We start from the raw sequence: 26,124 nt of genomic DNA, 5'->3' as shown, positions 1-26,124 counted from the left end.
TGATTCCTGGAACCTACACTCTGTCCCCAGAGAAAAAGCTGGGATAAACATTTTCCTTTCTTGTTGCAATAGTAGCAAAAAGAATATATTAATCCTACATGTGGCAGGAATAATCTGCTGCCAGTCAAAAAATCACCTGTAAAATGTGAATTAAAATATTTATAACACTTGACTATGTAGAGCAGAAATGAGGGTGTGACAGGCATTTCATGCTGTACAGCCAGAGAAATCTAACAGGTCAAATATTTCCCCTGTGTTTAAATGTCCAAAAATGCGCAGTGAACTTTATGAAGATTTGGATTTGAGAGACTGGACATTGACATTGGTTGTCTTCTGCAGCATTCTGTACATTTGCTCTGACATGGTTAACTCACACTGTGTAAAATCCGCTGGTATAAATTGAATTTATGTCTATTTTGTACTGCCTCAAGATGGCCTGAACACAAAAGTCTGGATCAGGACAGCACTTCTTTTCTAATCCAACTTATTTAGTAAGTCACAGGAACCAGTGATCACAGAAAGAATATTCCATGAGCAGAAGAGAGCATGAGATCCTCGCAGGCCTGGGCCTCAGCAACGGCCAGGAAGGTGAAGTTAAGCCACCTTCCTTGAGGTGACAGTGCTGGCTGGGTGTGATGCCCCTGCACCTCCAGGGAGCAGTGCTGGGGCAGGGATGCTTACATGGGCTGGGAGCACTCCTGGAGGTTGCAGACCCTGCGGATGGGTTTGGGCTTCTGGATGAGCTCGCAGTAGCTGCGATGAACCATCTTGTGGTCCGTCTTCCTGCGGCAGCCGTACTTGGTGAACTGGTAGCCTGGGGAGAGACACTGCTCTTACTCTGAGAGCTGGCACATCTCACAGAGGGCTCGAGCTTCAGAGGAGCTGCACAGATTCTGTCAAGGGTTGCAGTAGGAACTGCAGAGGAACATGCTACCAAAGGAGGAAGAAGCTGCACTGAATAAACACTTGCAACACAAATTTAACACCCAAAATTGTTCACCCCCTTTTTTTTTCACTCCTTTAATCACAGAATCACTGGGATGGAAGAGACCTTTAAGATCATCAAGTCCAACCCAGCCCAAACACCTCAACTAAACCATAGCACCAAGTGCCACATCCAGTCTGTTTTTAAACACACGCAGGGATGGTGACTCCACCACCTCCCTGGGCAGGCCATTCCAGAACTTTACCACCCTTTCTGTAAAAAGCTTTTTCCTAATGTCCAACCTTGTTTCCCTTGATGCAGTTTGAGACTGTGTCCTCTGGTTCTGTCAGTTGCTGCCTGGAGAAAGAGACCAACAGCACCTGACTACAAACACCTTTCAGGGAGTCATAGAGAGTGATAAGGTCACCTCTGTCTCCTTTTCTCCAGGCTAAACACCCCCAGCTCTCCCTCAGTTGCTCCTCACAGGACTTGTGTTCCAAGCCCCTCACCAGCCTTGCTGCCTCCTCTGGACATGTTCAAGAATCTCAACGTCCTTCCTCAACTGAGGAGCCAGAACTGGACACAGCACTCAAGGTGTGACCTCACCATGAAAATGAAAAAAACACTTAAACAATGTTTAATGAAAATAACAGCCAAATCTAGCATCTCAAAAACATTCTGCAAACCTCCCCAGCCACAATCCAATGCTGCAACCTGACCATCAGCCTGGGGAACAGCAGCAGCAGTCACATGTGGCCCCAAAAAGGAGTCTGACATTGCAAAACCCACATCATTGGATGGGGATTTACAAAGGGCTGCCCCATGGCACCTTGAGGTTCAGCACCTTCACAGCCTGGAGACCCTCATCCAAATCTTGTACATTTGTCCAAGTTTTCAGTTTCACAATCATAAATCAGAAATTAATCAGCCCAGATCTGCCTCCAAACCATTTAAGTCAGATTTTAACCCCATTCACTATTTATTTATTACTTAAATAAAACTCCTCCCATACTCTGGTCTCCCTAATGTCTCGTGGCAATGAATGAATTTTGCATGATCTGAGGTTTTATTTTTACCTCCTCCACAAGGTTTTGAACACTGGGACCATTTCTTCAAAGCCCATTCATATGACAATGAGTCCTCTTCCAAAACATTATTATTATCTACATTCAAGGAATCTTCATGGATCATGTACTTGTAAGTCAAAGATATCTTGGCACCACCATGAGGAATCACCTAACAAGTAAAGGAGATGTAATGAAAAAAGATATGAAAGACTGATATCAGGAGCTCTGTGAGATGATGTGAAATAGTGATCATGGCTCACATACAAAAACATCCCTGGAGGCATTTCAACCTTTTAGCTACACTCAACACATTTTTTCCCTGATGAAAATGTATCTCCATCCTTATGACACAGAGTTTCTAAACTGCATATTAAGAAAGACTGTGGTTGATTTAGACTTATTTTCCTTGCCAGCATTGGACTGACATCATGATACTAAATTTTTTCCACATCCCATCACAAAGGAAGGAAATTTTGTACTGAAATGATAACGGATAGTTCCACTAAAAGACAAAGCAAATTCAACAGCAGAAATAAGTGAAACCGGGAAAGAAAATTGCTTATATTTCTGATAAAACACAAATATTCTTATGATAATCTTGGAATTCTGCAAAGCTTTTTACTTAATCTTGACAGAAATATAAACTATTTAGAAAGAGGCTTTGTTATCACACTGCACTAAGACAAATGCAAGAAAACAGATCTCAATTTGAGCAAAGTGCAAAATATTTGTCCTTTGGAAACATAGTATTTATTCTTCCGTTGAAGTTCAGCTGGTGTAGATCAACACATTACAGTTGTTTTCAGAGGGACTTTAAATCAATTTAGCCCTGAATTGAAGTCTACTGTTTGCAATGAAAAAAAGAATATATTTGGGTGGTTTGGGGAACTGTGGAACTGGTCTTGCCCTGAAAAAGGAAGCCAGGATCACAGGAATCCTCCATCTGCCTTTGCAGGATACATTTTCAAAACATGGATGGGAGAAGGATCTATTAGATCTAGCTGATATGAACCACTCTGACCTTTTCTTTGATTGGCGCTCACATGTCAGATAGGATAAGTAAGCTGCAGTCCTTACTCAGTGGCTGATTGCTATGCCATCCACAGGAAATAATCACAACAGCTGGTTGCTCAACACATAACCCTGAATTATAACAGCCCTCATAAACCCTGAATTATAACAGCCCTCATAGAGAGCAATGAACTGGGAGAAAGGAATTAACACACATCTTCTATTGTCTAATAATCGCAGCAGATGTCTTCTTGTAACTCACAAGAGGAATCTGAACGATATGCTGGCCCAGGATGGCTCTGTGGAAGGTGGTTTCCATGGCACTCACCAGGATAACGATCCCGTGGCGCAGCGGCCCCATGGTCTGCACCGTCTCTCTGTCGTCGTCGTTCCGATATTCCCACTCGACGCCCATGTCAATAAAGACTTTGGAGTCTGGCACATAGTTGTCCTCACTTAGAATGAATTTCCCCGTTTCACGATTTTTAATAGCTGGGAAAAGCACAAGAAAAGTGAATATAAGAGGTTTGTTTCTCATCTCCACTTTTGTTCTGCTCGTGTCCCAGTGGACGAAGCTGAAAAGGCCAGTGTGCATTTTCCCTCTCCTCCCTCACAGGTTTGGAAAGACTTTTTCAGGTGTTTCACTGAACTGTCAATGCTTTTCTGCTCAGCTCCAGGAACATCAGTTGCCCTTTTTTTCCCTTTTTCATAGCCTGCCTTGCCAGAGAAATGAGGCCAATGCAGCTGCACCACAGGGGTCCAGCTGCCTGCTCCCATATAACAACTTCTGAATCCACTGGCCAAATCCGAGCCAATTTGAGAGCCAGTGGGGGTCCCAGAGCTATTCAGCTCTTTCAAATGTTGAAAGGCAGCTCAGGGGGTTGTTACTGCTCCATCAGAGAAGGGCTACTGAGCTAACCCCCAGCAGGTCCCCACAGTGAGAGAGGGACACTAGAAGCAGCATTAATTCTCCTGCTCTGATCCAGTCCTGACACCAGCACAGCCCTGTTAAGCTCCTGCTGCTCTGCAGGCACCTGCCACTGCACACAGAGCCTAGTTCCTCTCTTCAGCTCTCACCAGTGCTCCATCCTTCGCCTGGAGAGACTTCAGCCACCTTTGGATGAGGACAGGTTTTCACCTGAGACGGAACATCTGCCCTCCTCATTAGAAGAAACATATTGTTATGTAACACCAGATTTTAACTCCATTCTCTGCCCGGCTGCTACCTGAGCATCCTGCTCCCTCAGCAGTGGCCAAGACAGCGAGCCAGCTGTCCATGTGCACAGCACTCACCCCACCCTGGCAGAACTTTTGCTCCCCGATCCACAGGGCCAGGCTGCCCTGGGCAGCCAGGGAAGCATTCACTGCAGAGAAGCTGGGGTGACTCACACTATGATCAGCAGACCATTCACTGCACATCTACTTCCAATTAATAGCAGCCTAGCAGTCACTGCTTCCCATTGATTACAGGGCCCAGGAGGAGTGGATTTCCATTACCTCCTGAACTGCTGGATTGATTTGGCAGCCTTGTGTCAGTACTGTTAGCAGTGGGGCAGGATCTGGAACATATTTGGATATAGCTGGGAAATTACTGAGGGTGAGTAGCATTAAAGATGCACAAAAAGACAATGGAATGCTTTGGTTTGAAAAGGACTTTGAAGATCAGCTACTTCCAACCCCCAAAGATAATGCACTGCACCCCACAAAGTAACTCAGTGCCTCTTCCAGAAGTTTTCACACATCACATGCACATACCAACACAGAGATCTGGCTGGGACACCCTGGAATTCAGCACAGGGAAATCAAATTGCCAAACAAGTTTCCTAATTTAACATACTTAGAGAAAGTTCGTGGTGTGGGTGGGTAATGGGTAAACAAATGTATGAACACATTGTCAGCCTCCAGAGACAAAAGTAAAAATCAGAAAAAAATATTCTGACTGAAAATTTTCCTACTTGTTACTTACCAAGATGATGAGTGGTGGCATCTGTTTCCTGTATAAGTAAATGTCTTGCACCAGCAGGAATTTCAAACATCTTAACGTACCCTACATTGGGGTATTTGAAAAGATAGTTATGGATTAATATGCCACAAACAGGGAGGGTTTGTCTTAGGTTTTTAAATAAATCTTATTTTCTAAAAGCAGGGTGTATTAAACAAGATGAAGCAAATCCAGCATTATTCCCATTCCCATTTCTGTGCCAGGTGATGGAACATAACTGGGACAGAGGGCTTTGGGTCAGAAGAAAGGTGCCTGAAGTATCACCAACAGACTTGGCTTCAGACTAAAGTGGGCTTTGAGTGCCATGTGCACCCACAGAGACCACAGGACCTCCTGCCTGACAGAGCCTGCACTGGAGTGACAGAGCAGCTGGCTGACATCAGCAGCACAAGCCCACAGCTCTCCAACAAGGAGCAAGGAAGCTCTCTCCCATGCATGCACAGGCCTTGGTATCACCAGCTTTAACTGCTCACTGGACAGAAGTCTTATTTTCAAATTACAAACACATCTGGAAGTAAATCCAGATTGTTTATTGGAATTAATGATGCTGCAAATGATTTGGAATTGTCCTGGTACTTTCCACGAAACCTAAGAGACGAAGAAAAAAATACCCTGAATTCCCCCAGACAAACCATGCTGGATGTACTGACCTTGCTTTTTTGGTACTCTTGAAAATGTTCTTTTCACCACTTTGCAGTGGGAATTATCTCCTCCACAGACACCACACTTATCTTCCTGCTTCGTGGAACCTATGACCCTGTCACACCCAACTTTCTGTGCACAAAAGAGAGAAACAGTCATTCTTATTTATCCACTATTCAATTCAAATGAGCCTTCACTTTATATATCAACCCCCAGATTCTGCTTCAGCAAGGCAGCACACCTCGTAGTATTCTCCTGGAAGATCAACACCTAAACAGATTTTAATACTTCCAGTTCCTATAATAGCTGTCAACTGGCTGATTATATTTTCATGTTATGCTTCACAGTGGCTCTCTTACTGAAGGAAAGCAGCAAGGTTAGGGAAAATCTCTTAAGCCTCAGCTTATCTTAAGAAAGACACTTAAATTCCAGGAGAATCTAGGCATCTATAGGAGGATAAGCACCTCCACCAGTGTTTTGCTAGTCAGATACTAATTCCTTTGAAAGATGACCTGCGGCAGATCCCAACTTAGAGGAACTGTCATTGATTTTTTAAAAATAGCATGATCAAATACCAAGAGAATGCACATCAGCCATATCCTAACACCACTTTCCTTGAAAGCTGCTGCGTATTCCTAATTCATTGTACATTCCACCCCCACTAAACCTCAGCAGGGAGAGCTTTTCTTGAAAGCTAATTGTAATACTTCATCTTAAAATACCACATGAAATATTTCTTGTGTAGGTAGGTGCTTTTGGAATCGAGTCACATGCATGGCAACTGTGAATATCACACAAAATATTGTGACAATAATCCTAATGAAATCTCCTTATTGCCCAAAGTGTTATTATACTTAGTCATGCTCGGAGAGAAACACTCAAGGTAGAGTTTGAGTTGCTTTCACACTGCTGAGCTCTGCAGGAGCCCCCAGGCACCCACCAGGCAGTCCCCCCTCACACAGATGCTGTAAGCATCCTTGTAGGAGCAGCGGGTCCCATCGTGCACCATCCTCTTCATGTACACCACATCCCCTGTCTCCTTGGATTCACAGTACAGGTGGCACCTCTCCTTGGCTGAAAAACAAAACAACCCAAATTGGGCATGTTCAGCTCTCAGTTTAGTTGCTGATGATGTGAGCAGCACTTTCAGTAGTGCTGGCTCTCTCATTCCTTGCACACATCATAGAGCCCAACGTGGTGCCCATAAATCATTGATGCTTTTCCCCTTTGAAATATTCCGTGATCTCTTGGAAAATGCTGACTCATAAAGCATCCATGTGTCACCGTTAGGAGACAGGCTTAAAAATAACAGATCATTGACTCTGAGGGGGGATCTATTTAATCCTTTGCAGATGATGCAATCTGGCAGAGCTCTCCTCAGTTGCATGACTACCTGTGAGAGATGCTGTTTTCTCCTGCACTGCACTTAAATGGAAAAAAACCAAATTAATTTTCCCATTAAAAGCAGCTGTTTGACACTGAATGAACCTGGCATTCAAAATTTCTTCAGAGACAGCTGGGCCAAAGAATTTCATCCTAACCGCTAAGTTAATTTTCCCTCATGGTTGTACTTGTATTTATGATAATTTAAACCATTAAACAAGATGAGACGTCAAAAAGATTCAGACAAAACCCATTTTTTTTACTGCTAACACATGCACAAACAGCCAGACAAGTGATATTTCCTCTAATCTGTTCAAAGAGCTAAGAACAAAAATTAAAGTTGAAAATGACTAGTTGTTGGCTGAATAAAGTTGTATTCCAGTAGTGTATTTCATTTTATCCATCTCTCTTGCTGTCCTCAGCCCCCTAATAGGATTCACTGGGCTTTCCATGGCACTGAAGAGCAGATGGCCTTTCTGCTAGATGAAACAAATAGAGATTCTGCTATTTTAACATGATTAAAAGTTGGAATGCTTTTCCCACCATTTAAAACAATAACAACCTTTCCATTGTAGCAGTTCAACTGAAATAAATCTTCACAGGCCCTTAGCATTCTTCCCCTGTACAGTTCCATGGCCTCTGCCCTCTTTTTATAAAGTCCTTGTTGTTGCTGTTGATGTCCTCAAGGCCACTGGGTATTGGTACATCAGAGACCTTTGCTATTGCTCCCAAACCATGCAGAGAAGCCATGCTGAAAATCCAGGGTCTAGTCTATTAAAACAGGGACTTTTTTTTGGTGCAAATTCTTCACAGGAGACTATTAAGATCATAATAATGACAGACCTGATGTATATATTAGGAACATTGAGCTGTGCACAGGATAGATGTGTACCCAGCACCCCTGGGTATGCAGCCACCCCCACCCCACACACACCACACATTCACTGCATGTGATTAAATGAAAATATCAGCAGGTTTGACTGGGTGCCAACAACTCTGCACAAGGGCTTCACTTTGGAGATGGTTCTGCTCCCACTGCTCCATGGAACAGTCAATGTGTAAGTGCTATTAAATTAGACCCTGCTATTGCAAAGAATTATTTTCTTCCTATTCACTGATGCTGGACACAGCAGAGGTGCAGGAGTATGGATGTGATGGTGTGCCTGTCCAGTCCCTGCTCTCTGAGTCCTTCTCATTCAACTGAGGCTGGGAGCTCATGGCCAGAGTCCCTCCCTGCTGCCCTGGCAGATGCACAGTGCAGGAGCCTGTGAGCACCGCAGGGTGAGGACTTGGGGGCTCAGAGGGCCTGGAACAGGAGACAACGGGGCATGGGATGCTCAAGGACACACAGGGGTGTACCCCAGCTCAGTGGCTTTTCTCTGCCCACAGCATGAGGCACTCCTCTCTGTTCTTATGCCCTGAACAATGTGTCAGACACGTCCAGCTGAGCTGCCTGTGAAGTGTATGGATTTATGTCACTTCTGAGCCACAACAGCATTATCCTCACAAGTAAGTCACTGATATGCCTTATCCTTACAAAAGGGAGTTTTGAATAAATTAGGGTTCAAGCATAAGCTTGTCTCTGGCCTTATTTTCACACAAAAGCTGTTCCCTCTAATAACCCTGCACAGGTAAATGTAACTCTCAAGGTGTCTGCAGTTATACCATAGTTATATTGGAAACCAGCAGTGCCCAGGGATCAGTGCTCAGACATCAATGAGCTGGTTTCTGACCCAGAAGCCATTGAATTTAATGGAAAAAAAAATCTGATTTGTTTCACTGGTCTTTGCAGCAGACTGCTCCAAAGGCTAAAGCATAAGCAAAGGTCCTGCAGGCCACAGCCTTCATCGCTCCACCCTCTGCTAGCAAAGCTATTTCATGAAATTAAGCTGTGAGGCTGTGTCTGTGCCTTTGAAAATCCCAGACTGACAGACTGACCAAGATGGCATGAAAAGAATGAGGGAACTCTGAGAACTGTTTGGGAAGAAAGTCAGGCAAATTAATTACAAGGAATTTGCTATTAATTTCTGGCAGAGTATCCTCTCATTGGAATGCAAAATGATTCACCCAAAGTGACCCTTCCCCTCCCAGCGAGGGCAGCTGGGCTGAGGATGGGGTGGGTGCTCAGAACCTGCCCCTTGCCAGGCCAACCCTGCCCTCAAGAATTTGTCATTCAAGTAAGGTGTTAGGGCTCAAAAACAGTGAGCAGCTCACTCTGCTCATTCAACAAGCTGAGACAGTGCCCTCTGCCTCTTTGTTTGGTAAAACATCTCAGTGTGTTTCTGGCAAGAGCAGACATGGCCCAAAGCAACCAGCTGCACTTGCATTGACAGTTAAGCTGAGGCATTACCAGGAACAGGAACATTTTTGTTCTAGGAGGTGATCTCTGTCAACCTTGCTGGTTTGAGAGTCAGCACCCATCCAACACAACAGCTGTCTCCAACAGTGCCAGCAGCATTTGGAGAAAGACACAGGAACAAACTGGAAACTTTTCTCAGAATATTCTCCCAGGTTCTCCTACACTGCAGCTTAGGGACTTCCAAAATCATGACTGGAACTTGGTGTTTAATGGCTCTTAATGGACTGTAGAACTGTCAAGAACTTTTCAAAATAATTTTTAAAACTTTCTGGCATCAGCAATCCTCTGTGGCAGTGAATTTCAAGATAATTAGCTGCTTTGTACTAAGCCTTTCCTCTTATTTGTTTTAAATCTGCCACCTGATAATTTTATTTGATGTTCCCAGGCTCGTGTTATGAGAAACTCAGTAATCATTCCACGTTCAGTCTCTTTGGGCCACTCCCAACTCTGTAACTCTATCTTTTTAATCTATATCCTTGCTTTTCCAGGGTGAAAAGTCCTGGTTTATCCAAACCCTCCTCATCCAAAAGTCATTATTTATGTTTGCTTTATTGTGGCTGGAGTTCAGCTGTGGGTTTTTTAGCAGCCTGGGCATCAGTGAGAAGGGCACAACCTGAGCTGCATTGACTGAGTATTTAAAGTGCAGGCACAACATGCAGGCACACAGGGGCAGCTCAGTGCTCTCCATCTCTCCCTTCACAGTCACTGAACTGTTCCTAAAGCCACTCCCAGCCTTTCTCTTCTGAGCTACCATCCACACACACCCACACCCACACCCCCACACCAGTTTTTACCCCCATATCCATTACTGGCATTCATTAACATCAAACTTCCTTTGCCTTCCTGTGTCACCTAGTGTCACAAGGTCCTTCTGCAGCTCTCAGAGTGGGCCATCCTCCCATGCAAAACCATTCCCTTTTATTCCCTTTTATCTTGTGGCAAATCCATTTAACAGCTGGCACTGGGGACCAGTGTTCAAAGTTTTTTGGAAATCCAAGTGCATTGTATAAATTGAGTCACTCAAGCACTGATACTCACTGATCCCTCCAAACACCTCCTCACAGATTTAGGAGGCATGATTTCCTGGGAAGAAATTTTACCCCTCCCTATACAATTTTTATTCATATTTGCAACTGATTTTAGTTTTCACAGGAGAGGGGCTGCTCACCATCAACATGTTCGTAGGGGAGCCAGTGGTGTTTGGTGTTCTGGTACTCAAAGTAGGGGTCCCACTGCCGGCACTGCTCCTCTCTGAAATCCTCGAAGTCCTTGGGACAGTCCTGGGTGTTGCACAGCTGGAACTCATAGCTCGGCCCCACACACGTGCGGCCTCCGTTGGCAGGACTGAGACAGGCAGAGAAGCCCAAGGTTAGTTTTACTACTATTTCATTAATCAAGTGTCTATTAAATCTTTTGAAGATCCATTTGTTTACCAATCATGTCAGCAGGCAGTTGATGAAGCCAGGGCTGTATTTCTGATATGTAAAACACATATTTCTTTTCAAAACCTGTTGTCGGTATTTAGCTGTTAAAAAGCAACTTCTGCAAGAAGAGGTTTAAATTACTTTATAAAGGCAAGTGAAGCCATTTTCTTGGTGTAGCCAGGAAAGGAAAGCACAGCAGAACTCATTCACATTCACCCCTAATGCAGCAGCAAAGGCAGAATAGCCCAGCTCGGTGTGTGCCCCCAGGCAGACGTGCACCAGATCTCTGGCAGATCTGGCAACACAGAGCTCAGGACCTGTAGCTGGGTTTTTATCCTCTTCCAGGAAACACAGAAAATGTTTTCAATAGCATGTTAGGCTTCTCCTACATGCAAATAGGTTTTACAACTCAAGCTGTGCCCACAATTAGAAAGGTCACTTCTCTGTTGCCAAAGTAATAAAAGCTGAAAAGAGAACTGGGAAATGTTTTCTTAACAGAACAATTTCCATTGGAGAATGCTGCTTCATAAAACTCAATTTAAAAAAACCAAATCAATGATAAGATGATTTTTAATACTAGCCAAGTTCAATTGCTTTATCAACAAACCAAGAAATTCAATGTTAAAAATAATCTCTCTGTTAAAATAATTTAATTCCAACAATTGTTTTAGTCCTTGCTGTTAGGACCTTGACATTTTGTGATATCACACTAAGATAGCAATAATTACACATTTCCTATCATATGTACATACTAATCTTTATTAACTATACTTTACTTCCACTCTTACTGAAATGGAATCATTCTCATTATCTAGATGACCCATATGTAAGTTATTAAAGCAAGACAATTCAAAATTCCTAAAATTAACTTTGGGGAAAGTTCTGATCTCAGGAGCTTTGTTCCAACTTGGAATGAAAACAGTTTGAAAATATTTTAAGATCTTCTTGTTGAAATACCCTAAAAGGTGGATTAAAGAAAGCTTTTTAAAAGGTTTTTAAAAAATCTAGTAAATCACTTATATTATTTCATACTCCCATTTTAAAATGAGATATATAGGACTCTAAACTTTTACTTATGCTTTACACAGTACTGTATTAGCCCTTGTAACTGCATGACCAGTTTAATGGATGGATAAACTGAGAAATAAAGATGATTCATGACTTGCTAAGGGCCAAAAGCAGAATTTCTGACAACTTATGCTATGGGTCAGATTTAACAAGCACCACTCAGCATCCTTTCCTGCACTGCTGCACTGGCCACGCACTGAGGATCCCTGTGCAGCCTCTGCACATCAGTGGAGCCCCACACCAGTGAGGTGTCACTTACTGTGGGTTGTCACACTGCCGGGTCCTGTACTTCACCCCGGTGCCACACGTGCGGGAACAGGAGCCAAACTTGCTCCAGGCCCCCCAGTGCCCATCCTGCTTCAGGATGTCTGGTGTGAGCCAGATGCAGTGACCTTTAAAGCAATGCTGAAAGACAGAATCAGATGTCAGAATGATTAGATTATTAACTTACATCAGATGAGAAACTGTTGTACCACACATTCTAATTTTCAGCACAAATTCTGGAATTTTTCACCTCTCCAATAGAAAGTAGAGGGACTTGCTGTCAGATTGTGCCCATGATTCCAAACTCACTCAGATTTTACTACCTTACATGTCAGTATGCACATCTGTGCATGCAGGTTTCAAGCCTACCAAGTCTGTTAAACTTTCGTCAGTGTTACATTTCCTCATTACCTGTCTGCAGCAGGGATATCATTTAAGGGAAATGGCAGAATCCCAAATCTTGGAGGCTAACAATAACATCCTTCCTGTAGCACCTCCAGGCAGTGCTTTCAGGAGCTCTGGCCACAGCACTATCCTGCCCAGCTGCTCCCAAATCCACACACGTATTCCTATAGTAAATGCAATCAGCAAAGTGTCATGGAATGAAAGCAAGCTCACATTGTAGACATTAATGCTATTAATTAAAAACTTTTGCAGTGTCTCCCTGGAGATCTCACGGTAAACCTGACCAAAAAAAAGGAGGCATTCCTTAGGGACAGCCCTGAGCAGTCCTGCAGCTGCACAGGTCATCATGCCCTACCATACTTTCTCCTTTCTTTTACCTGGTTTTTAATACAGTCATTCCACGGCAGCTGAAACATAGAATTTGCTACATTCCCAAAACTATTAAGGGATTTATTTTATTTCTTTAAAAGCCTTTATAGCTCCAGTACTGATCATCTCTACTGTCATCTCCTGTTAAAGAAACCTGTCAATGCCTTTCCACCAATTTCTCCAGTCCCTAATCATGGAATTTTTTCTCAGCTGAAGTCACAAAGAATTCTTCTCAAGGATCACAAGACTCTGGCCCCTTTCAGTACTATTTCTGCTTTCATAAAAGTCTACTGATGAAGTGTGGGTGCTGGAAAATATATTCCAGCAAACAAACGACTTTGCAGGAGACTGTCACAGTTTGTCTGCGTTAGCGGTTACTGCTGGGACGAGAGCTCTGGCTCAGGAGCACAGATGGCTGCAAAAACAAGTGAAATCAGTCACTTACTTTCCTTAACATTCAAGTCAACAACAACATTTTACACAGCTTAACAAGCCCTGGAACGCAGGAATTTGGCAGGCTGCACAAGACAAGCATATGGCTAAATGCATGCTGCCAGCAAAAACAAAATCAGAAGATATATAACAGGAGAGAGTTCTTGAGCATAGAGCGATTAGTGATCTGGAAGGCAAATCTAAAAGTGCAGGATAATCATTAATAATGCTGAATTTCAAGAGAGAATCACTAGAATGGTGACAAGGCACAGCTTACTGGTTCAGTAATCTGCTCAGTAACTGGCTCCTTATTCATGCAATTTATTTTGGGGCTGATTTGGTTGGACAAGGAATAGAAGAGAGAGTAGAAATTAGGTTTCAACTAATTTTTTTCTTTCCCATGACTTCAGATATTCAAAGTCAAAACCTATTGAAATAGATGAGTTACCACAAAGCCAATTATACCAATCCTGCTCCAGAACTGTAATGAGCAAATTTTTCTTAGATGTTTGACAGAACAAGAGATAATTCAGCAAAGCATGAAAGAAATGTAAAATGCTAATATGTCCTTTGCTTTTTTTGGTTTAGAAGCTCAGGGCTGTACCCTTCAGGGACTGTTTACTTATGGCTTTAGAGAGGTTTGTTTGAACAAACATTTTGAGTTGTGGAGCCCTGTGCTGCCAGGGGACCATTCAGCAATGAGGGGGAAGCTGGCAATGTCTCAGCTAGTCAATAGACATTTCAGCTGGGCTTAGAAGCAGATGTGAAGTGACAGCTCCTGATCTGTGCTTGCTCACACATCCTTCCATCAGGCTGCTGCATCTCTCAGGTGTAAGTTCCACAGCAGTGACCAAGTCCATTTCAGGAGCCATTTAGCCTATGTTCATCATGTGATGATCCAGAATCCAGTGCTTGGACTCATGGAGGAGAGGGAGAGACATGTGATGACACTGTGCTTCCCAGCCTCTTTTCCCTGTTTTAGTCAGGAATAGCAGGATGTAGGTTTGCAACAACCTCTTATAAACCCCCTCACTGACATTGAGACTGGTCCCTGGACTGTAAGGCAAACATGGAATAGTGTTATTGACTTTGCTGTGTAAAGAGAAGAGCAGCACTGATTTTTAGTGCAGAAGCTGGTCAGATGCTGATTGTTGGGAAGCTGAGGCAGAGCTATTAGGAGAGAAGCATTTGTGTAAAATGAGTCATCCCCAGCTCTGCCTTTTTTTTTTTTTTTGTGGATTAAAAGAATGGAGCCTAGAGAAAACAAATTATTCACTAATGAATCTTACTCTGTGCAGATCCATGCAAGAAAATGCATGAGAAGGTAAAACCAGAGACAGAGCAATCTCCAGTGTAATAAAGGAAGTTAAAGCCAACCCTTCCTATTGCTACTACATTAACTACATAATGAGGTGGAAAAGAGCCAATTTCAAGCACTATTCCCTTCATAAACAGGGGGTTTCACTTAAAGAATGAAGCATATTAAAGCAATTTTCTTTTTTAAATGAGAAAAAAAAGGGTAAATGCAAATTGTTTTCTTAGTTGAGGATGACTTCTTGCAGTCTCGCCTATTTTTCTGGCAAACAGGGCAGTCCAAAACAAGTGCAATTTCCAGGAGAGGGAGCTTAAATTTCTTGCAGTAAAACATTCCACTGCTGTTTTCAGCTTTCTTTGAAACAACTGCTGTGGATGCAAAAAAAAGAGCCAGTGTGTTCCTGTGGGCTTAACACATCTGCAAGTCAATTTTCTAAGAAAAGGCTTGAAGATCTTCTGTGGGTATCTGTAAGTATTTTATATTGGGCAGCAATGGGCGCCTCTCTGATCTCCTCACTTGATGCTCCAGGACCTGCCAAGGAACCCCTCAAACTGCACCAAGGCTGGGGTGCTCAGCTCTTCTCACTGTCCTGGGGTCCCCCCAGGAGGGCATTTCTGATTTCTTTGCATCCCCCATCACACGTAGGCTGGCCTGCTCTGCTCCATCTGTTTGAAATAATTAGTTGCAAGGGATGAACTGAAAGTTCCAACACTGAGGACTACTCTGAGGCAGTAAAAGTTTCTTCAGTGGAGGAGCAAGTATTCTCCGTTTCTGTGGTGACTAACACAGCACACACTCACCCATCTGTCTCCTGTCTCCAAGAGAAGCTGAGGTCAGCTTTCTCAGTGGGAAATTAACTGGATTGCTTTGAGTAGACATTAGTGTTTTCAGAACCCTCTTTTCTTGGTCCATCTTTCTTCTCAAAAATATCTATTTATTTCAATATTTAATCATTCCCTTCCTTTCCTGACAGAATAAAAAATCATTCCAAGCTTTACTCAGATCATCTCATTAGCACAGTGCAAGCAAAAAGAAGACCTGCTAGGTTTGTGCTGGATCCTTGGCACAGAAGCCAAATCCAAGAGCAACATCAGCTTGGTTGGCAGGGGCAGCTACCAGGCTCTTAACCTCTCTCCAAGAAAAGAAAAAAAAGGAGGCTCAGGTGGTGCAAACCTTGATGTTAGTCACTGCAGCAAGCAGATGGACTCAAACATGTGATCTCCCTGCGTGACTGACTCTGGATTTTATTTCTACCCTGTGGAGAGCAGTTAGCTACTTCAGCCGACATAAACGTCTCCCCAGCAGAATAATATTTTTGAAAAATAGAATAACAAAAACTGATGATAAATTTCTGAAGTTTGCCCAGATTCAGAAGCCTGAGGCTAATAGTAGAGCTGACAGAATTGTATACAAGTAAATAATCAGCTGACAGCATATGTTTTCTTTCAATCTGCAGAATGCCAGGCAGAGTTAAGCTTTGCACAGTTCTGTCTTGTCTGCATGGTTTACTACAGCAATTTATGGAGTGTCTGTGACTCCACTGTAAGACTCTGAGCCTCCATGTGCTTAACTTTACAGACAGGAGTTATTTCGTGGAAGGTAATGTGACCATTGCAAGTGGCTGCATCATCAAAGCCTCATAAAACTGATAGAAACTTCCCTCTTGCTGTTGAAAACTCAATCTGGTTTTAAAAAATCAAGCTGGGAGCAGTATAAATTATTCTATTTCCTTTAGGATTCTGTCAAAATAGTAGTTTTCTTTTCTGACTGGGAAGGTCCAGGAGATTATGTTCTTTTTTTATCTTTAAACCCAGCAAATTATTAGTTTGCTGCCAGTTAACAAAATGGTTGCTTAGTATCTCCATTTGCCCAACAAGACTTAATAAGAAGTTTTCAAAATGGCAGAACCTCACTCTTTTGTCAACTTAGTTCAAATAACCACAGGCACAGAAGAGCTTAAAAGGATTTACATAAATATATAAACTTGTCTGTACACATACATACACAGGTATAGACAGCATTAGAAATCCTCATCTTCCCTTTCAAGGTTGGTGTCTGGGTCCAGGACACAGCCTGGGTGTGCAGACACATGGTCCCTCCCATCCTGCCTGCCAAAAATATGCTCCAGATTTCACAGCTCCCACGTGGCTGTTCTTGCCCCTTGACCATCAGTTGGGAAGGAGGCAGCTGGACTGGATTCTCCTCCATGGCATCTTGCTGGATCTGGGATCAGTTTTCAGTTGTGTGAACACCAGCCCTAGGTGAGAACATCTACGCACCACCCGCCGTGCTCGCCTCCCCAGCACCACTTTCATTTCCGGCATCCTGTCCCCTCAGCTGCCGCAAAGCCAGGATGTTTCTGTGACACATCAGCAGTGTTGTGATTGGTTTGAGCTTAAAATAGGCCCTGGGAATTAGTGGTATGAAATCATGAAAACTGCAAGTCTCTAAAGTGGGAAACAAATGAATCTTTCTCAATCAACATCTTTAATTGCTTATCTTTCTGTACTTTTCTTTTCTGGCATGATTCCAAAGAAAATAGGAGATCATGTTTGAAATTATTTTCCATTTTTCTCAAGTGCTGATGAGGTATCCTGGGAGATGTACCTGAAAGGAAGCTGCCCCACAGCAACTGAGTCCCAGCTTTGGGCAATAAATGCATTTTACAGCCCTGTGCATTCAGGCAAGAGCCTCTGGTATTGTCCCAGCTGGTGAAGAGAGTGAACAGGGGAAAGCAAAATCAAGGGCAGGGATGAAAAGGAAAGGAACAGACATAAAAGCATTGATCTGATGTACCTGTATTAAAAACACCAACATCTAATAAATACACTGGTCAAATGCTGAGCCCAGACACATAAAGTCAGCTATATAACCTCCAGAACTCACACTATTTTAAAAAACCCAAACCATTTAGTTCAGACTGCTGAGCCTTATCTAATAAAATGGTTTTCATTTTACATCATTTTCTCAGGTTCTTCTGGAAGGTGGCAGCAAGTTTATTTATCAAAAAACTGGGACAGCTCCCTTGAGAATAAAACAGTCAGAGTCCTATCATCTACTGAAACTTCAGAATGTGCACATACTCTCTTGCATCTCTGCAGAGCTCAAAAGCCGGGCTGTCTGCACAGCTTGCTGAAGCCTTGGATCCCAAGTTCCAGTCCAAAGAAAATTTTTACAGCTGAGTTGCATAATATCCTGACAAACTGTTTATAATGGAAGCACTGACAGATCCTTAACTGTAGGGTTACAAATTCCTTTTTTCTCCTCATTTCTGTTCAAATATTAATATGAATGAATAGAGCAGGGAAGAGGGTGATGCAACAAAATGGAATATAACTTTTTTTTTTCAGTTGGTGGTCATGAATATTTTTAATATAAGAATCAAGATAAAGAAAAGTGTATCCAAATAAATTGTCTAAAATTTTGGATAGTAACCTAATTTTTTAATTTTTTTTTTTATTAAGAAACGAAGTTTTCGTAACAGGAATAATTTAAAGAAGAGAAAACCAGAAGGGAGTGGTTTGGATAGAGCGTGACTTGCTGGGGAATTAATTTAACATAACTTTTTCATAAAAAGACTTTTCAAGCCATAACAGCAGCTGCTAATATGGTTCATTTATCGCATAAATGATGTCATTCACTGGGTTGTAAAAAAACCTTTCCAAGTAGCGACATCTTCCTCTCCCCCTCAGTCACTGCATCCAAAGCCCAGGGAAGCCAGATTTTTTTCATCAGACTTCAAAGGACTTGGAGCTCAGACCCACTGTGAGCAGAGTGTGATCTCCAGGGAGGAGAGCTGGGGCTAGGAGCGGCTCCAGCGCGGTGGCTGCGCGGGCGGAGCTCTCTGAGCCTTTGCCACCCCACACATCCCTCCACCGCTCCTCGTGCCTCCCTGGGCTCTCATCAAACCGGCAAATCCACCTCCACAGACCTGCCCTTCTCTGCTCACAGCCCCTCTGTGCTGCCACGTGGGTTCTCTCTAGCTGGCACTCAGATCCATCCCTTCCCTCCGGGAAGCTCCAGCGGCCATGGCTTGGCAGTTTCTCCAGCTCCCACAGCTCTCTGCACGGGGGAGGCCAGGCAGCACCACAGCAACATTGCTGGTCCAAGCACAACACCCTGACCTCAAAAGAGTCATAGGAGAGAGGAAATTTCCCCATCTTTGGCTTTGTCACAGAGACTTGCTTGGGGCAGATGCTGCCAAGACCTGCCTGAGGACGGGGTTTAATGGTCCCAGAGTGGCCATGCCGGACACGCCAGCCTCACCCCATGTCCTTCCCTCACACTGCTCAGAATCACAGAATATTCTGAGTTGGATGGGACCACAAGGATCAGCAAGTCCAGATCTTGAGTGAATGGCCCCAACAGAGGTCAAACCCATGTGCTATTCACACCATGCTCCAACCAGCTGAGTTAATGCTCAGCACTTCACTTGCACTCAGGAGTTTGCTCATCTTAGCAAACCTCAGGTCCTCCAGACAGGCTTGCTCTTGCTCCTCTTGATTTTGAGGGGAATATCCCCAGCTGCACACAAACACACATGAACACTACGGGTGTGTGGGTACACAGCTCTCACCTTCCCTGGTGCACACATGGTCCCGTCCAGCGGAGGCCCTTTCTTTGTTTTGCAGAAATAGGGGTTCTCAGGGTGGCTACACCACAGCTGCTTGCAGGGATCAAATGTACGGAACTGGAACACACAAAAAAATCAGAGTGGATGATGCTTTGAGAGAGCTCCCACTGGAAACTGCAACAGAAGCTGCAGATGGGGGGGGTTCCTTTCCTAGGTTCAAAATGCCAGCTGTTAGTGCTGATCCCTGAGGAGCACCGTGATGTCTGTGGATTGAATATTTGAGCATACAGAATCATGACTCTGAGGCGAGATCCCACCTGCATGAGATGGAATAAAGTCAAGCAAAAATAGTTTTACACAAGTGACCAACCAGCTTCTTCAGGCAGTGAGACACACGCTGCCTTTTCTTACAGCTTCTCCAAATGGGGCTGCTTCATTTGGCAAACAAAGCAAAAAATCCTTGTGCACCCATGGGAGATGGAAATGAACTGCTCAGACTTCAGCTCAGCTGTTGTAATCCCCGTTCTTAGGGGGATGGAAATTTGAGATCAGGTCCCCAATCCAGTGAATAAATCAGCATTTTACCTACAATGCAAAGGCTTTTATAGGAGAGAATGGGAAGCACCCATCACAAAACATACTAAATCATGATGCCTGGACATGCTTTTGGCTATTCTGAACAAAGAAGAATAGAAAGCCTCCATCTCCCAGGCTCTGGAGGATGGCTGTAAGAAAAGATTCTCTTTGGCTGGGACATTCTTCCAAGGCAGCATCAGAGGGAATTGTGTAAAGATACAACCCTACAGCTCATGCTGTAAAGGTTCTCATCCATTATCTAGGGACACTGCTCAGCACACATATTCCTGCAGATGGGAATGAAAGCAGAAATGTTATGTGTCAGCAGCTGCCAGCAGCTGAAAACATCTCTTTCCATTTAATATTTAGTTCTACTTGAGGAGCTGGAGGTGGAAGACACAGCCCTGCTGCAGAAGGCTATTTTCTGAGGCCAGTCCACTGAGAATGGCACTAACCTTGCCTTGCTTTAAACTTAGACTTTGCCTCTTGTTTTCCTCATACACAAGAGCCAACTGTGTCACCAAGAGCCCCTACAAGTTGCTTACACACTGTGATGCCTATTTTCTCTTGCAAGGTATCAAAATGCATGACACTTTCCATAAAATTGGATCATAAAAGCATGCTGCCCTGTGCTAGCACTGCAAGATGTGGCAGCAAATCCATCTCCTTCACATCCAGGTGGGAGTTTTGTAGCAAAATAACCAGCTGCCAGCAAGAGGAGGCTCAATAACACGGCAAGTTTGTTTGCTTGACAACTACAGATATTTATGAAACTACACAATAATACTTCTGTAACTCCAGCTTAAAAAAAACAACCAGAAAACCAGACCAAGAGATATTTATTATAACATATATGTCAACATTCAGTTGTTAATCGTTGCTTACAGATAAGGCACAACATCTTTCCCTGTGGGCTTCACTACACTGTCCCTTTTAAGGACATTTCAGAGACACTTAGACCACTCCTGGATGAGAAACAGCAGAAGCTAAAGTTAAGTACTCACAGCTGTGCACATCATGTATCCCAGACCGAAGTCAAATCGGCACTGCTCATTCATGGAGTAGTGAATCCCTGGCAGCTGTGGAAGGGAGGGCCAGTCGTGTTCGAAGGGATCATCCCGCAGACAGTCATAGGAACTGCAACAGGCAAAAATCACAGGAACAGATGAGGCTGTGAGGCTTGCACGGTGTTTGTGGTTCCATTGCCTTTTTGTTCCAAACAAAATAGAGCCTACAATTTCTCAGATCTTGGTCTTTAAGAGCAGAGAATATTGCAATTACGGTCACATTCACTTTAGCACGTTGTATCTACCTTCAATGGATTCTACACATCTTTTTCTGAAGCCCTTCCATTGTAATTTCCATTTAGCTAGCAGGTAAATTCCTATCAGTCCCCAGGCCCCTTATGTGAAAGGAATCAAAGGAAGAATCCACATGAGACCAGGAAGAAAAGAAAGTTTAATAATTTTCCATTTACGGAATTTCTTGCTGCCTGCAGCTGTCTCTCAAATGGGGTTTCAAAAGCAGAGGCCAGGGTAACCATCCCAGAATACCACTGAGCTTACAGTTTCCCTGTGTCCTCCCTGACAAGCAGTGACTCATTTACAGACTTCACCCGGCTTTGTTCCCGCTTTCTGCTTCCCCTGCTCACTCCCAACTCCATCCATAGTTTAAACTGTTTCCTTTTTGTGTGATCAACATGGAAGTTTCTCCTCTGCTCCTAAGGAGTGAGGACAGCCTGTAGAATGACATCTGACCAAGTCATGCCAGCTCAAAGGACTGACGCCAGTCCCACCAAATGGTTAACACAGGGTAAGAACTGATTCACAACACCAGCACAGTCCACAGGACCTCTGAAATGTCTCCCAGTTATTTAACAGACATGAGGACACCATACATGAGCCTATCCTGGCAATCATTAAGGTTGCCTTGAAGTTACCAATAGCTGAAAGCAGAATTTTGAGGTTAGATTTACTTCAAAGCAACCCATCATTTTGCTTTTTTTAAGACATTTTATAAATAGTTGTATTTAAAAGAACATAAAGCAGCCCTCTAGGCCAGATGATTTTTATTTAATGGCTAAAGCTCTGGAGGATCTTGCTAATTGAAACAATCACACTTCCCTCACAATGTTTTTATTCTTTATTGCCACGCCTAAGATATCTACAATAATAAAAATACTGACAAAAAGACTGACTCATGTTTACTTCGTGTATTTTGCTGCACTTTTTTCCTACTCATTTTCAGCTTTTGCTGGTTATGGCAGTAGCTTCCCCATATTTTTTGTACAACTTGCACATAACAAGGGGAGAGTTTTTTCTGTAAGGAGCAAAAAAAAAGGTCATAAACAACAGAATTTGTTAGGGAACTCCACACAGGTCTAATGCCTGAAGTGTCAGGTCCAAAAAGGAAGGCAAAGGGCATGGATGAAGCTGTTTAAACAGCTTTCACACTTAAGGTACTGAAAGAAAAATTAAAAACTGAAGAACCGATTCTGGAACCATGTGGGCTCTTCAGATATCTACTAAAGTCAAGAAAAACCCATAGCACTTAAAGGGTCAATTTTCCTCTCTAGGCAGCACCATCTTGTCACTGACAGGTATAAGCAACAAATGGCAAGACAGACATGACACTGTAGGAAGCCAAGGCAGCCCTCAGCTAGAGGTTAGAGTAGGGAGGGAGGAAAGTTAGCAATGAGATTCATAACAGTGTCTTCCGTCATCCTGAGAGGACAGCAAATACACGCTCAATGTCCAGAAAACAAACAGACAGAAATGAAATTACAATAATGTAGAATGGGCTGATATTGTATTTGCAGGGTGCCCCAATGAAGGCAGGAATGATGAATCTCACTCCATGTTCTCAGAAGGCTAATTTATTATTTTATGATACTATATTATATTAAAGAATACTATACTATACTATACTAAAGAATACAGAAAGGATACTTACAGGATGCTAAAAAGACAATAATGAAAACTCGTGACTCTCTCCAGAGTCCCGACACAGCTTGGCACTGACTGGCCAATGAGTGAAAACAAATGAAACAATCACCTGTGGTAAACAATGTCCAAACACATTCCAAAGGAGCAAAACACAAGAGAATCAAATGAGATAAAAATTGTTTCTCTTTTCTCTGAGGCTTCTCAGCTTCCCAGGAGAAAAATCTTGGGCAAAGGGATTTTTCAGAAAATGTGAATGTGACAGGCTGCCATCAAAGCGAAGGCGAGATGCAGAAGTGTTCCCTCACTCAGGGTGGGGGCTGCCGAGCGGTACTCACTGGAGGGAGCAGTACTCACTGGGGGAAGCGGTACTTACTGGGGGAAGGCAGTACTCACTGGAGGGAGTGGTACTCACTGGGGGGAGGCAGTACTCACTGGAGGGAGTGGTACTTACTCGGGGGAGTGGTACTCACTGGGGGGAGCGGTACTCACTGGGGGGAGCGGTACTCACTGGGGGGAGGCAGTACTCACTGGAGGGAGTGGTACTTACTCGGGGGAGTGGTACTCACTGGGGGGAGCGGTACTCACTGTGGGTAGCAGTACTCACTGGGGGAGCAGTACTCACTGTGGGTAGTGGTACTCACTGGGGGGAGCGGTACTCACTGGGGGGAGGCAGTACTCACTGGGGGGAGTGGTACTTACTCGGGGGAGTGGTACTCACTGGGGGGAGCGGTACTCACTGTGGGTAGCAGTACTCACTGGGGGAGCAGTACTCACTGTGGGTAGTGGTACTCACTGGGGGGAGCAGTACTCACTGGGGGTTGCAGTACTCACTGGAGGGAGCAGTACTCACTGGGGGGAGCAGTACTCACTGTGGGTAGCGGTACTCACTGGGGGGAGTGGTACTCACTGGGGGGAGTGGCACTCACTGGAGGGAGCGGTACTCACTGGGGGGAACGGTACTCACTGGGGGGAGTGGTACTCACTGGAGGGAGCGGTACTCACTGGGGGGAACGGTACTCACTGGGGGGAACGGTACTCACTGTGGGTAGCGGTACTCACTGGGGGGAGGCAGTACTCACTGGAGGGAGTGGTACTTACTCGGGGGAGTGGTACTCACTGGAGGTAGCGGTTCAGCTCCTGCTGGCTGCAGCGGGACCAGTGGAAGCGGTGGAAGGCAGCCTGCACCAGGGGGGCCATGATGCTGCCCAGCCGGACCTCGTCCCCACAGCGGTTCCCTTGGCCGTCATGCTCCATTCCTAAACTGCCCCCAACAGAGACACAGCGGTGACGTCGCGGGTGGGCTCCGAGTGTTGCCCCTCCCCACGTCACCAGGGGTTGGTGCCAGCAAGGTTCTGAACTCCCACGGCCCTTGTGCACATGAACAAAGTCATGGGGAATAAGGGTGAGGCTGGAGCTAAAGAGCTGGTCTGGAGTTACTCCCACATGCAAGGACTGACCCTGGAGAGTACTTTCATGTCATTAGCCAAATCCACTTTTAAAAAAAACCCTAAAAATGGGTTTTTTTCACATGCACATTTGTGAATTACTACAGCTAAATGTGAATCCATTTCTGAATTACTGAGCCTGCCCACCCTCCAGCAATACTAGCAGAAATGTTCCCAGGCTCTAATCTGGAGCTATTCAGGGCTTTATATAACCTCTAAAAAAATCACACCTTAACTTGATTCAAAGTATTTTGCAACTGCAGACAATTCCTTTGCATGGAAATAAAGAAAGGCACCACACAGAAAGCTAGTTCAGACAAGGTGCTGCTGTTGCCCAGGAGCAATCCCACACTGTTTAAATGTGAAACAGCCTGGAAAGTGGTGGATGCTTTCTAGAAAATTACCCCAAATTACAGATGGTTTTAAATTTCTTTTTGGATTTATTATGAATATATTTGCTCCTTTCCTTTGTTAGGATCTTATATTGTATTTTTAATGAGCACTATTGGACTAATGTGGGCAATATCTGTCCTTAGTTAAACCAAATTAACAGATTGGGGCTGAATATGACTTGAGGGATTACAAACTTTCTGCAGTGGTGTCTCTTTTAAAGCCCATGCTGTGTTCTTTTCATTCCTAATTCAAAAATTCTGGAATCAAAGACTATCTCAGACTCAAATAGGTGTCTCTGTCTAACTAAGAAAATGTTTATGGTGATTTCAATAAATTTTGGCACTTCATTATTTAAAAAATGAGAAAAGGCCTGCAGGCTTTCTTAGGGAAAACAGAATAGATGGAAACTGTTCAGAAAAATCCTTCTGGTACCTGTTATTCTACCAAAGAGAAAATGGGAAATCAGTGGGAGTTCTCTGGAGGGAAAACAGAGAAACTAAAAAGATCTGAGAAAAACCAAAGCTCTGACAACTGCTTCCCCAGCATTGATTCAAATCATGTCAACAGGTAGAATGATTGCATTTTTTATATGAGATATATAGAGCAGTTGTAACTGCAGTGCTTGGCACCTCACTTCTATACAGTATTGTTTCCTTTATCAGCACTAACACACACAGATTATGTGCTTATTTAGTATGGGTTGCTTGCAAGAATACTGTGTTCCACTGACTCAGTGAACTCATATTTCTTTATTATGGGTACTTTATATTTCCACCAGGAGACTACAATACATCATTCAATCTAGTCCCACAGCAGCCCTGGAAGATATTTTGGTATTAGTTTTTTTCTTCCCTTTGAAAATCCCAAAATATAAAGCTTACTTAAGATCTTAAGGAAAGCTTTGCAAGAGCTGAGACCTGAAACCAGAGCTAACACTAAATATAGTTTCTTAACATCAATTGCATCTGCTTAATGTCATCAGCATTTGTCTGTACCAAAAGCCATTTAAGGCACAACACAGATGTCCAGTTGTACTCACACATGTCCAGTTTCATGAGCCACCACAAATGCAGATGAAAAACCATCTTCATGATTGAGAGTGCAGCTCCGGACAGGATGGCACATCCCAGTGACGGGAGCATAGCCTGTGAGAAACACCAGGGGGTTCAGAAAATGAACAAGTACAGAAAAATCAGCGTGGTGGGAAGCTCTAGGGCGAGCTCTGTCCTTTGTTGTCACACAAGTATAGTTGAAGTGGTCCTCCCAAGACCTCTGCCCCCAAACATTTAATGATGTTCTCCTTCATCTAGAAAACAGATGAAACCAGCCTTGAACAAATGAAAACTTCCTGGCTCACCAAGAAAATTCTTGTCACCTCTTGGACTGCCCTACAATTGCCTTTTCTAAGTGCATAAGATAACAGAGGCAAAGAACACCACGTACTGCTGTATGGATGAGCCCAATACCACCCCTCAGGGAGCAAAGCCCTCCGCCCTGTGTTGACAGCAGTTCTGGCCAACTCAAAA

General features: G+C 43.8%; 1 protein-coding gene across 1 annotated transcript in view; it reads right to left on the bottom strand.

The window, feature by feature from the left end:
- ADAMTS2 (ADAM metallopeptidase with thrombospondin type 1 motif 2) overlaps positions 1 to 26,124 on the bottom strand; it is a 174,656-nt gene that overhangs the window by 12,261 nt on the left and 136,271 nt on the right. Inside the window, exons 7-18 of the mRNA XM_059860002.1 lie at positions 25,638 to 25,743; positions 23,878 to 24,021; positions 20,820 to 20,952; positions 19,243 to 19,356; positions 12,141 to 12,286; positions 10,558 to 10,733; positions 6,588 to 6,721; positions 5,656 to 5,779; positions 4,970 to 5,050; positions 3,332 to 3,495; positions 2,002 to 2,161; positions 682 to 814 (exon numbers count right to left, since the gene is read on the bottom strand). Coding sequence (XP_059715985.1) covers positions 682 to 814; positions 2,002 to 2,161; positions 3,332 to 3,495; positions 4,970 to 5,050; positions 5,656 to 5,779; positions 6,588 to 6,721; positions 10,558 to 10,733; positions 12,141 to 12,286; positions 19,243 to 19,356; positions 20,820 to 20,952; positions 23,878 to 24,021; positions 25,638 to 25,743 — 1,615 coding nt within the window. The remainder of the gene's footprint in view (positions 1 to 681; positions 815 to 2,001; positions 2,162 to 3,331; positions 3,496 to 4,969; positions 5,051 to 5,655; positions 5,780 to 6,587; positions 6,722 to 10,557; positions 10,734 to 12,140; positions 12,287 to 19,242; positions 19,357 to 20,819; positions 20,953 to 23,877; positions 24,022 to 25,637; positions 25,744 to 26,124) is intronic.

This window comes from Haemorhous mexicanus, chromosome 15, assembly GCF_027477595.1.
Source record: "Haemorhous mexicanus isolate bHaeMex1 chromosome 15, bHaeMex1.pri, whole genome shotgun sequence".
Taxonomy (NCBI): Eukaryota; Metazoa; Chordata; class Aves; order Passeriformes; family Fringillidae; genus Haemorhous; species Haemorhous mexicanus.
The sequence above is the reverse complement of the archived record's forward strand: the minus strand, read 5'-3'. Positions and strand labels throughout refer to the sequence as shown.